The sequence below is a fragment of the Porites lutea genome, chromosome 1 (assembly GCF_958299795.1).
Source record: "Porites lutea chromosome 1, jaPorLute2.1, whole genome shotgun sequence".
Classification (NCBI taxonomy): domain Eukaryota; kingdom Metazoa; phylum Cnidaria; class Anthozoa; order Scleractinia; family Poritidae; genus Porites; species Porites lutea.
The window spans coordinates 51,660,057-51,672,556 of NC_133201.1; the positions used below are offsets into that span (position 1 = coordinate 51,660,057).

Genomic DNA, 12,500 nt, shown 5'->3' on the forward strand with positions numbered 1-12,500 from the left:
TGTGGTATTTCTTTTATAACCACTACACTTCTATTCTTTTCTCTTTCTCTCTCTCTCTGTTCCGTGTAACAGTGCCTATATCGTTATCTTCTTTGAAACCTTCGGCCTCGGTTCATAACATTTACCTCGTCCAAGATTATTCCGATATCACAAAAAATTCATCGAACAATAAATTGCTAATTATCACGAGACACAGACTAATGCAATGTCCTATGGTTCAGTTTGGTCAACGCTTACTACCGACAGCATAAGAAAGTTGAACAAAAAAGTTTTGTTCGAAATCAGGAGAAAAATACAATTAGTTTCAATCCAATTTTTACTGCAGTTCGAGAGATCTGCTAAGTACTGTGTAATTGTCATTTGTAACTGATGTTTAAAGACGTCAACTAATTTGCGCGTTCCTCAGAGAAGCAGTAATCTGGCCAGCGGCTGTCACCATCGCACATCCTTTGTACTCGGCTATACCCTCGTCGGAAGTTACCAAGTCAGGCTGAAAAGCACAAAGAGAGAAAGATTAAAACCATTCAATAGAAACAGTGAAAAGCAACCGATGTTCGTGTCACACTAATCTGCATGTGTATAAACACGGTCGCTCTCGTTGCCACCGCCGTCTGCGCATGTCAAACTCCCTATCGCCCCTAAAAATTCAGAAGATTATTAAATGCAAGTGAAAGGTAACTGGCACTTATCTCACAGACAAAAAGACTACAGAAGCATCATCCGCGGGGGAGGGGGTACTCGATATATCCCTGGGTGGGGAGGTGCGGCGCGGCCCCTCATACCCTGACCCTGTTTAAGACAAATATCGCTGATTTTCCTGCCCTGTTTAAGACAGAATTCCGATTTTTGATACCCTGTTTAAGACGTTAGAGCCTGTAAAAATTTTGCTGTTTATCGTCCAAGAAAAGATATCCTGTTTAAGACAAAAATTGATAAATCGATACCCTGATTAAGACAAAAAATGATAAATTCGATACCCTGTTTAAGATAAAAATCCCGAAAAACATACCCTGGCTGGCCGCACGTCCCCATTAAGCCCTTATTAGGGAGTACCCCCCCCCCCCCCCCGGGGCATTATCCCACTGACGAAAATCTGAATTTACCTTGAGAGTTTCAAAAATCTTTTTCTTGGGATTCAGCTGTTCATCTGGATCTGTTAGTAGGGAAAAGATAAAAAGTTAACCTAAACAAACACGTCATTAAGGCGCACTGTGGTTTTAGTTTTCTAGGGTTAATGAGTGTCCCTGGCTGATACGTTGCATTTCTAGAATATTTTCATGAGCAATAATATTGTCTTTTAATTGCGGGCGACAAGAGGAGTCCGCAATCCTAATCTCCAGGTTGTTATTACGCATGCGTCGCACGTAAGTAGCTAGTATTCGTTTGGACTTCCACTAAGATTGAATGGAATGCACAAAACGCAATTTGATCATGCGCATTTCGACCTTCTACCCCTCGTAATCTGATCATGGGTGTTTTGACCATCTGTCACGTGAAACTTACGCAAAGCACAGTGTTGGAGCAAATGCGTTTTGACCTTCGATCGTTGTCGCCCGCACTCCCTAACCTTTGGTTATTATTAGTCAATAAAATTTATGATTTTATTTGTGAACACTGGCTTTACGACCCATGAAACGTGTTGTTATGTTAAGATATAGCTCGAAGAATATTCCTTCCAACAGCCTCAAAAGATATGATGATAGGCCTTCAGCTGTTCAACGACGGCGAAGGTTACGAAAACGTCAGTTTAAGACAGAGTTTACACGTATCCGTTTTTGTTTGAAAGCGGATATTTTTTTCTCCGGTTTTGCCTACTGTCCACATGTATCCGGTGAAAACAGTCACCGAAAATGGATCTTTTCAAAAAACGCTCTCCAGAGTGGAGATTTTTGAAAACGCCAGCTTTTCATTTACGCGTGGACGGACGAAAACGGAGGTTTTCGAATACGATGATGTCATGTACTTCTAGCATGACGCATGCTCCGTGAGGGATGCTATCGTATTTACATCGTTGTAGCGTTTTCGTGAGGACAGGCGAAAAAGATTCGAATACGCTACGTAAGGATGCGTATTTTTTTTAAACGTTGAAAAAACTCTCCGTTTTCAAAAATATCCGGATACGTGTGGCCAGGGCCTAAATGTGACTTATTGGTGCTGCTTCAAACTTATGCTATTTCTTTCAAGTTGTCAAATGTTAGCAATTTTTTCTGGAGTTGAATTCTATCGAAAAGACCGTGTCTCAGTACAGGAAAAGAAAAAGGAAGTCGTTCCCTTACGTTCACGTCCTCCACAAAACCTGCAATTAGGCACTTTCCCGTTGTAGTCGCGCGCAGTGACGACTAAGAAATGCACAAAAAAGCGTGATGCTTGTGCAGAGTTGTTGTTTTGTTTATCTTATCTATTGCTTGAGCTCCCTATACAGATACAACAACGTTACGACAAGGAAGGTAATAACTACAGTAAAAACATGAACAAAAAAACAGACGCCACTGAGTGAGTAAGTCCGTACCTCCGGCTGTTTCATGTTCGTATCCCTTTATAACAACTCGGTCACCTGGTTTAGAGTCTACTGGCGGCTTTAGAGGAATAACTGTCCGCTTCCCATCAGAGCTAGAAAGAAGAAAATTGTTTTCAGCTGAAGTGGTTATAAAAGAGCTGACCTGTATATTTTTCTGACATAATTCGCACCTGCCACTTTATTATATTTCTCTAAAAAAAAAGAACAGCTCGCAAAAGAGTCTAGCCAGCGAACGCAGACGCATTCCGGTTGTCGCTTCTCTTCGCCCGAAAATTAACTTCAATATTCAGGAGCGATAACCGGAAATATGTCTGCGTTCGCAGGCGAGAAAGACTCTGGCGCGCGGAAAATAAAAACGTCTCTCGCTATAATTGGGGAGAAGCGCGGGCTAATTAGATTGGTAAGAGGCTCAATCATCTGGACTGTTTAAAGGCAGATGATAGGGCTTTAAAGAGAGTAGGGGCTATCGTGTGGAGAAGCCGTGACGTCACGTTGCCATGGTAGCAAAATTTCTGAATCTCAACAAACCGCTGTCCTGAAATATGGCAAGAAAAGACGAAAAAATTGACATGTACGACTTTCCTATGCATGATTGCACTCAGGAACAAAACGGTAGCCCATACTTTCCTTCCATCGTTCGACAATGAAAATAACCGCCTCTTCAAGAAAGATTGTTGAGATCCAGAAATTTTGGTTCCATGGTAACGTGACGTCAAACTTCACCTCTCTATCAGAGCGAATTAGTCACTTAAGAAACGAGAAGGAAACTGGGCCGCGTTAACTTTCGCAAAGACTTTGGAACTGTCACAAGGGACAGGAAAAACAGCTGACCGGCGCGTTTGGCTCCAGTCTCTTCTCGTTTCTAAAGATACACACAGGGCAGGCCCGTTTGAAAAACCTACCCAGTTATGGATGCTGCCATAAGCATCGCTTCTGACTTTATACCTAAAAAGAGAAAAACACAAATTTAGGTCGTAGTAAGACACAAGATATAGGAGTTTAATTGAATTTCAGGTAACAGCATTAGATTCGCGGAAAACTGAAAAATCATTATTGGAGCAGATAACTACACATGTTAACATTTCACCCCCAGTGTTTTGTAAGGCTCATTTAACCAAGCAAATGTTTCCCTGTCCATTGAAAAAGTAACATCTTGTCAAGTTTTTCCATTAAAACGATCAAAAAACTTGAAAAATAAAGCAAAGAACAGAACGTCGTATAAAACAACGGAAAGCTAAAAACGGTGCAGTTGTCCATGTAACTCCACTTTAACTTCCTCCAGATAATTTTTCAAAACAAAATACGGTACTTTTCTCAAGCCTAGCCACACGTGAGAGCCGTAACTACTATCTTAAGAACACGGTTTAAGCCTTCAAGCCATACTATCCAAAAACAAACTCTCCAGACTGGTCTCCATACATTTCCTTAAAGAACCTGGTGGGAGAATTTGTTTGTAAATCAGAGTATTTTCCTTAGGTGATCAACTTTTTAATTCTCATTGGCCGATCTCTTGACTATCTTCTGAAATAGGCCATTTGCACAATGGCGTCATTTTACTACTACGACCGGAAGTATTTTCGTTTTTCTTTTCATATTTAAATTTGGTCGCCCCGGTGAGGTATAAGCCCTAATTTGCACAAGAAAGCAAAACCCTGAAGGATCCTGGTCACAGTAGTAAAATGACGCCATCATGCAAATGGCCCTTTCAACAGCAGAAAATTGATGTTGATGGCCAAGTCACACGCCCGCGTGAGATTTATTTTGGAGACGGGGTAGGGTTACTTTGGAAAACTGTGCGTACTTCGGGAAAATTTCTAGCGACGTCCTTTTCAGTATTCTACAAATTTAAATTTAAGTTGGATTTTTTTATATTATATTACAAAGTAGATGTTGTGCATTTTGCAGAGTGAATAGGGCTAAAGGTTTACTGAAGAGAGCAGCCAACTATTTTCAGCTGACAAAGATTAAACACACCTCTCATATTTACGGGTTTTAAATTGCACATCATGACCACCAATCTGTCTTGAAGCTCTTCCAAAGGCACATATTCCGCTAATCCGCTTACTACTGTTCTCGGCTCTGAAAAAGAAGACCAAATAGGGACTTTACTAATAGGGACTTTACGATCCTTTGACGCCATGGCAACGAGAACGTCAAAAAAACAAAACAAAACAAAACAAAACACAAAAAACAAAATCGAAACAACAACAACAAAAAAACACAATAGGTTTAGAAGGCAAAACAACAACTTTGTAAGTGCATCACACTTTTTTTATACTTTTCTTTGCTGTTTATTGCACAACTACGACGTGAAATTTACCAATTTTACATTTCATGGAGGACGTAAACAAGCGACAACGAAATTCTATTTCCCTTTTTGAACTTTGATAGGAATCCTAGGAATTCAACTCCAGAAGGGTTTTGATTAAGTAAATGGGTATGTATGACTGGGAGAACGTAAATTCACTTTTTACGCGACGTTTACGCTGCCATCGCGTCATCGGATCGTTAAGTCCCTAGTTTACATCTTTTACAGACTGAAAAAAGATTGGGGTAAGAATCCACTGGAGACTTAAAACATTCATTGTTTCGAAAGGACTACATACTTTCCTCCCCGACATCAATTTCTTCCACATACAAAGAATCCGCATCAGGATGCTGAAAGAAATAAGAGAAACATTAAATGATCTTAATTCTTCAACTTAGCCTGACCATTACCGATTCTTTCTGTAGACAGGGAAAAATACAAGTAGCTTTTGATGGGTCGTAAGAAAGTTCTTTGAAGGAGCCATGACGGTCATTATCGATGGCTTATATTGCTGAAAAATGTTTTTTTCTCTTTTAGGCTTGTCAAACCTGGTCAAATCACCCCCAAAGGTGACGGTGTCCGCTTATAGTAAAGGTCTGACTGTGATGACAAAGTCCTTACACCAGTTTACATCTGCAAGACGTACCTTCTTTGCTGACACAATTTTCCCGATCCTCAGGTCTAATCTGGACGGATCAACTGCTCTCTCTGGGTTGGCAGACGCACCTCCCTTCCCACCTTCTGTAAAACGAAAAATACATTCAGGAATAGCCTGAGAAAACGGCCAACATTTCGCGACGCACAACTAGTTTCAAGTGACAGGTCATCAGAATGGGATTTCTACCTACTTCCCAAGACGTCATTTCGCGGGGAATCCAGTGGTGGATCGTGAAATATCGGCTGCTTTCTTAGGCTAATTTGAGGGAAGGTAAATTGTAAGGTGCCAGAGACGTTTCATGCCCGTTGTCTGGTTTCGGTGCTCGTGGCTTCGGCCGTCGGCGGAAGATCTGTCGGCCTGCGGCCGACACCAAAGCATCCGGACGCACGCGAGAAAAGCGCCTCTGGTACACGGGGCAACATAGCCTGTTCCAGGCGTTCTTCCCGTCCTCTGACTTCGCACCGCACTCCACTATCTGAACGCCTGGAGTAGGCTATGGGCAACAGGGCATATGTTTAACAAAGAAAACACCCTACAGTTCCTTGCAACACGTACTTGCTTTCTTGGGCTCAGGATAAGCAAGCTTGGTCAGCTTCTGTAGCTCAGGAGTTTGGAATTTCTTTCTTATTGGCTCCAAAAGCTTAAAAAAGAGCAAGTATCAGTACGACGGTGTAAAACTAAACAAATGCGAAAATATACAAAATTGCAACACAACTAAAATTCAGTCCTCTGTACCTCATTTAAGAAGGTTGCCACTCCTGTTTTAAGATCCAGCGGATGCAGCTCCTAACACGACAGAAATACTATGGTAATATATAAGCAATACGTTTTACATGGTTTGATGTTCGTTGCGTTGTACAAACAGTGGAAGTGTTCTGGTTAGCTTGTGAATTTAATATTCTTCACAGTGGTTGGACGTATTTAGAGTGAAGAAGATCTTTTGTGTTCCGATATGTAGATTGATTGATTGATTATTGCAGTCTAGGGTCTTTGGGGGGGACAACTCCCATATAAGGGCCAGATAGGTATGAGCTATTTATACCAATTTAAGCAGTGAAGCACATGTACCAACTCCGCGGTATGGCCTTACTTCTTACGCATTCGCACAACCAAATCACCCCGGCAGTGGCAGCCATGGACAGCTGTTTCGTCCTCATTAGGACCCATCAGGTATGAGCTGTCCGATTGGGTACGGTTTTTGAGGGTCTCGATCCCAACAGCGTGACCCTACATAGATTACCTAGACTCTATCAGCTGAAATTCAAGTGCGTAACTGCTCAGCTACAAGAGAAACAATTGAACTACTCCTTTAAAAAGAAAGCGATGTAAAGGAGGTTTGTGTGTTACCATGAAATTCTTGATTTCGTTAGTTTTTGTTTTTCCCCTGAATAGGGTGTCACAATAGGGTCATGCTTTGCGACCCTTAGCTCAAGGCGGGAAGGGGGACGCAGGATGAAACCCTAAGAGGAGTACTCCCCCTGGGGGTATGGGTAGAGTGGACGCACGTTACCTCTTCACTTTTATACGCGTCAGTTTAATTGCACAGTTTAAAAGCCAAACGCTGTTACCCGTGGGAGTGCTTTTAAATTGTCCTTAAACTATCGCTAGGCGGTTGGCACACTTGATAAGTTGGCCAAAAGCCGACAGCCTGCCAACGGGTGTTTTGGGTAGCTGTTCTAAGCACCATAATAATATATATGAGAACTTACCTTCCTGGCAAAAGCTTGCTCAAGAGATGCGTAGTCCTTAAATGAAACTTTTCCTCCATTTGCTTCAGTTCTTTCTATCACAAATTCTACATCAAGGAGGAAAAAGGAGAAAAGTCTTACAATCCTGACCCCCTTATTGCAAATGAAAATCGTAAAAAAAGTCGGTTATAAGCCTTTGGCTTAAATGACATAACTGTATGTACAGGGTGAAACATTGAGTGCAATGTGCGTGCAAAATTGTTTCACTTGACGTTTCAGAAGTAGGGGGAAAGCTACTGCTGAAAAATTGCCAGTAAACTAACAAGTTTAGGTGTGGTCACACGAGGCATTCAATAATTGCACCAAATGTCTCTGGGTCTTAAATATGCTTTATTGAGACGTGGTACACGGTAGTCCCATCGCGTTGTTTCTTTGGATATGAAACTTTGTTTCACACTGTCTTTGTCCACCGACTGGGACCAGTGTCTTTCCAGAAAGCTGTAGTAGAGAGCTTTAGATTCTAAGAAGAGTACGAGCACGAGTACGTGATTCAGTGCTCACGCGTGAACCAGCGTCATTTTGGCGGGAAAACGTGAAAGCCGTCGTCATTCTACTACGAGTTTTAGCGAGAATGTCGTAGTGGCAGAAACAAGTTATCAAATGTTGCAAGTTTTATTATTTTGTGATCAGGAAAGGGCTTAACCTTCTTCAATAAAGATAATAGTGCTAACTTTTCTGGTGAAAAAAAAAAAGTGCAATGAAGCATTCCGGGATGTCTATCTTTTAAGAATATGCGAAAAAACTTCAAGTCAAATCTTGTCCTGGTAATCAAAACGTCACTGCAAATTTAAGGGCAGAAAAACGAATCTAGTCCTTGTAAAAGTAAGGCTGAATGCATGGGCTCAACCTTTACCGAGGCAATTCAAGTCTCCGGAAAGTGAAAGATTAATTGATGCAAACCTGTTTGATGCCTAGTTTCCAGAACTGAGAAAATGACAAACTTGGCAAAAGCAAGAAGACCATTCTCTTCAATATTTCCTTCTTCACAGAAAGCCTAAAGACACACACACAAAAAAACAATTTAAAATTTTAAATAATTTTTAAAGTTTAAAGTATTATAACCTGGGTGAGGAAGAAGGATTTTTAAATGGAATTGCATGATGATGACTGTGATTTAGATGAACCAGAGCATGTGACAGCCTGAGAAAACAGACAACACTTCAGGACACCACCACTTGCGTTCCCGCAAAATGACGTCTGAGGAACGAGCGTAGAAATTCCGTACTGATGACGTGTCACTACCCAGAATTGAGTAACGCTTCTCATCGGATGAAGCAATTTTTCAACCAGTCAGAAGCACTACCCAGATTTGGGTAGTGACGTGTCATCAGTATGGAATTTCTGCGGTCGTTCCTCCTCAGACCTCATTTTGCGGGGAAACCAGTGATAACGTCGTGAAATGTTGGCTGTTTTCTAAGCCTAAGTATATGTGAGTGAGATAGGATTTTTTCAATATGAAAGAAGCGCCGCCACAAATGCATCTGGGCAATCGACTCTCGCATTGCCGACAACAACAGAATAAGCAACAAGAAGGAAAAATGGAAAACGTAAACGCTATGACTGACTGATTCGCTATCACGGACTTGAAGCTTTATAATTTTCAGACTCATATTATCAGACTCATCACGTTGACAGCACAGTTTTATTGTTACTTTTAAGGACACCCAGGGTATCTTAGACCATTACCACTGTTTCGGATAACACGAGTTGACATGTGACCTGCCTTGTCAGAAATGTTTTGGGACTTTCGGATTTTTTTCGATGTCATTCAAACTGTTACTATAGCATCCAATCCTTGCTTGTCAACTAAAGGCGCCAATAACGAGCAGAAACTACAAAATCAAATGTTGGCGGGAACTTAACAATTTGTTCTGACCCTCCTATATCTGTGTATCTTCTGGATTTGGAAGCTCTATAGGAACAATTTCGCAGTCATCTTCAGCTTAGGAATCTCAATTTTCCATGTTTCAGTTCAACAAGAAGGTGAAAAAACTTGAGTGCTAAAACATAAAAAGTTCATCACACAAAAGAACATCAAAGAACAAATCCCCCCAACTGACAAAATAGAGAGTGGAAAAAAGACACCTAGCCTTCAAATTTTGATTGACATCTCAGAAAAACCCAAAATCCATGCCAAAGACTTTTTTGACATCGCAGGTCGCGTTTTATCCGAAAAAGCTGTGAAACACGATAAAAACTTCTCCCTTTTCAATCATTGGCTTCAATTTCTTTTTTTTTTTTTAAGTTTTAAAGCACCACTCAAAATTCTTTTTTCTCTACCTCTCAAGTACCCTCTTTTTTACACAAGGAAATGTAGCCCTTGCTCGCGTGGTGCAAGGAGAAAAAGCCACACATTTTCGTTCTCATATATATAAAAAATAAATTAAAGAACAAGTGGAGTTGAAACTGACCTTGTTCAGCTTTTTCTTCACAGCAGATGCACTATCCAAAAGGTCAATTTTTGAATCCTTTAGAAAGGGCAGAAACGACAAAAAAGTAACTCAAGATGATCATATAAATTATTTTGCTTATCATTGCCTTCGATAAGCATTATATATTAATTAGTTCCATTTGCAAGAAACGCTATTCTGAAGGTCAGCCTTACCTCATCAGAGGCACTCATCTTGGTTCCTGTTAGTCCTGGGACTGTCAATCAATAAACAATAATATTCTACTGTTACACTGTGTAGCCATATTCAGCAGGAAAAAGCAACAATTGGCGGCAAAATTAGTTGAGACACTTTGCCCTAAAGGGCCTCTCTAACATTTTGCCAGCTTAAAAAAAGAGAAAATAAAGTTTTCCTTCCTCCCCAACCTCCATGTGATGTTGTACCACTATTCAAGCTACCTGTAGAAAACAACAAATGTCCCAACTTGCGATGGAGGAGAGAGGGGAGGGGTGTGGATTGTTCTGTTCTTTGAAGTTACCCTATTCAAGGACAATGTCTCAGTGATTTTGTTGCCCACTGCAGGAAAATGTGTTGCTCAGTTAAGAAATGACAGCATGCATGTAGTTCAAAATTAATAAACTTACCCATGGGATTCATAAGATGTATTCTTTTCTTGTATCCCAGCGAAGGGAGGTACTAAAAACAAAATCAATAACATAATCCCAATTAGATCCTTATAATGGTATGGGATTTCAAGTAGCAATAATGTTGTCACAGAAAATAAAACAATAATATTGAAAAGAAGATAGGAATAAGCTTGATGAATTCTGAGCTTTCAGCTGAGCATTGGATTCTGTGCATCAGCAAGTTAATTCAGTTTATTTTTATTATTTATTTATTTTATTTATTTATTTATTCAGTCACTCACAAAACCTTATACAACATGAACAAAAGTTGTTAATTAAATTATAAAATTAATGTGACAAGAAAGCCTAACGAAGCTTGAAGCTTATATTAATAGGCTTCCTTCAACTACATAGTGAACTGAATTCATGGCTGAGTGCAGAGTGAGCAAGATCAGAAAATTAAGGGACAGATCGGCTGTCAGTGAGATAATTCTTAAATTTTTTTTAAAAACAAATATAGAAGGAGAGCTAATTAGTGAAACAGGCAATGAATTCCAGATTTTAGGTCCTCGGTAAAGGATGCTGAATTGCTTTATATTTGTTATACAAAAGTGAGGTCTATACTGAGAGGCTAGTCGAGTTTTGTATTGATGGACTTGATTACTACTTAAGAACAAGTCACGAAAGCTGCTAGGCAAAAGATTATGGTGATAAGAATGCATAAAGGTAGTACGGTAGTAACCATCAAGTAGTAACCATCAAACCCCCTGGAAGAACCTGTCTTGTTTTAGTAATGGCACTGCCTTCTAAATTCCTTAGTGTGTCTTTTTTTCAGTTTTCTATGATGCTATTATTGCAATACGGTGCATGCAGTAACAGTGTTTAGTATATACTAAACCAGTGGATAGTGTTTTCCGCGCGCTCTGATTGGCTACTCAATCAGTGAATATCCTGCACTATTCACTGATTCACCTCCAGTTCCTCGGAACGAGCGACGCCAAACTCGTGTAAGTTGCAAGCAAAATGCCTTCCCGGTTTGCTGCCGTAAACAAACAAAGAAATTTCACAACTAATCAAGCAAGCTGTTTCCGAAATACACGAAGAAGGTGACGAAGTTCGGATTGGAAGTTTTAACAGGTAAAGCTTTGTCTTTTTGACACGAATTTATCGATAAAACCGGTGAAAAAGTTTTTTGTTTACAACTGCAAATGAAGCTTAAGTCTTGCTTACTTTATTTAGTTGAGTTGTTCATAAATAAGCTTAAAACTAAATTTAATAATCTTTTTTTATAGAATGATTTTAAATACAAAAAGAATTCACAACTCCTTTTGAAGAAATTTCCCCGCAAGAGCTAAACAAATGCCTTCAAAAGTCTTAATTGTCGGCAAGAAAAAGCGACGGCCGCGGCAGCCCGGTCATTACGCGCCAAAATTGTAATCGTTGGCAACAGTATTTGAGTTAATCGTCGTTTTTGTGCTCAATTATCTCACTGTTTTAGTATATACTAAAACAATTATTCACCTCAGTGTCGGTAGCTAGTCGTGGATATTTACCTCACTGCTTCGCAGTTCGGTAAATATCCAGGACTAGCCACCTCCACTTCGGTGAATAATTGTTATATATATATAAATACAGGCCGGGCTGCAAATAACAGGTGGTCATTGGACATTGGCTGACCAAACTTTGCTGGTGTCCGATGAAATCCAACCTGTGTTCAGACATTACCTAAAGGAAATTTTTTATGGTAAATCATTTTAGGGTAAGGAGGAATAAAAATCTACCTAAAGAATTGAAGTATATGAAGTTCAACCTTTTATTGGTGATGTTTGAATGAATTTGTTTTGTCCATCCAAGATGGTTTCTTAGTACAACATATATATGTCCTTTCAAGATAAAAAAAAAAAAAATTATTTGCAGCCCTGTAAATAGAATTATAAAATAACAATAATGATAAAAAAAAACAAAAAAAAAAAAAACAATAACACAATAATATGGCTGAGTCTGTTTTTGCTTAGTAATTGGTCAATTTGCTAAAGATTAATGTCCCAAATGAACAGTATGGACCTTAAACTTGGGTAACTTACAGAAATGAGAATAAAATTACTACTTAATGGATTTAACAATCATTTCGCCACAACTACAATATAGTTATTATGAAATTAGTCTTAGTAGAGGCCCTTTTGTTTGTAGCCAAGAATACAAATTGCTCAATTTATTGCGGTCATTTATTTTTCGCTACTTTCTAAACCATC

At 39.6% G+C, this 12,500-nt stretch overlaps 1 protein-coding gene across 1 annotated transcript in view; it reads right to left on the reverse strand.

Annotated features, from left to right (window-relative positions):
- Window positions 1-73: 73 nt before the first annotated feature.
- The window catches only part of LOC140921347 (tyrosine--tRNA ligase, cytoplasmic-like), a 17,792-nt gene continuing 5,365 nt past the window's right edge, over window positions 74-12,500 (reverse strand). The window contains exons 8-21 of the mRNA XM_073371347.1: window positions 10,267-10,318; window positions 9,838-9,878; window positions 9,644-9,700; window positions 8,133-8,226; window positions 7,194-7,279; window positions 6,220-6,270; window positions 6,040-6,124; window positions 5,473-5,567; window positions 5,125-5,176; window positions 4,493-4,597; window positions 3,421-3,463; window positions 2,510-2,610; window positions 1,104-1,153; window positions 74-490 (exon numbers count right to left, since the gene is read on the reverse strand). Of these exons, the coding sequence (XP_073227448.1) occupies window positions 383-490; window positions 1,104-1,153; window positions 2,510-2,610; window positions 3,421-3,463; window positions 4,493-4,597; window positions 5,125-5,176; window positions 5,473-5,567; window positions 6,040-6,124; window positions 6,220-6,270; window positions 7,194-7,279; window positions 8,133-8,226; window positions 9,644-9,700; window positions 9,838-9,878; window positions 10,267-10,318 (1,020 nt within the window). The 3' untranslated portion in view covers window positions 74-382. The remainder of the gene's footprint in view (window positions 491-1,103; window positions 1,154-2,509; window positions 2,611-3,420; window positions 3,464-4,492; window positions 4,598-5,124; window positions 5,177-5,472; window positions 5,568-6,039; window positions 6,125-6,219; window positions 6,271-7,193; window positions 7,280-8,132; window positions 8,227-9,643; window positions 9,701-9,837; window positions 9,879-10,266; window positions 10,319-12,500) is intronic.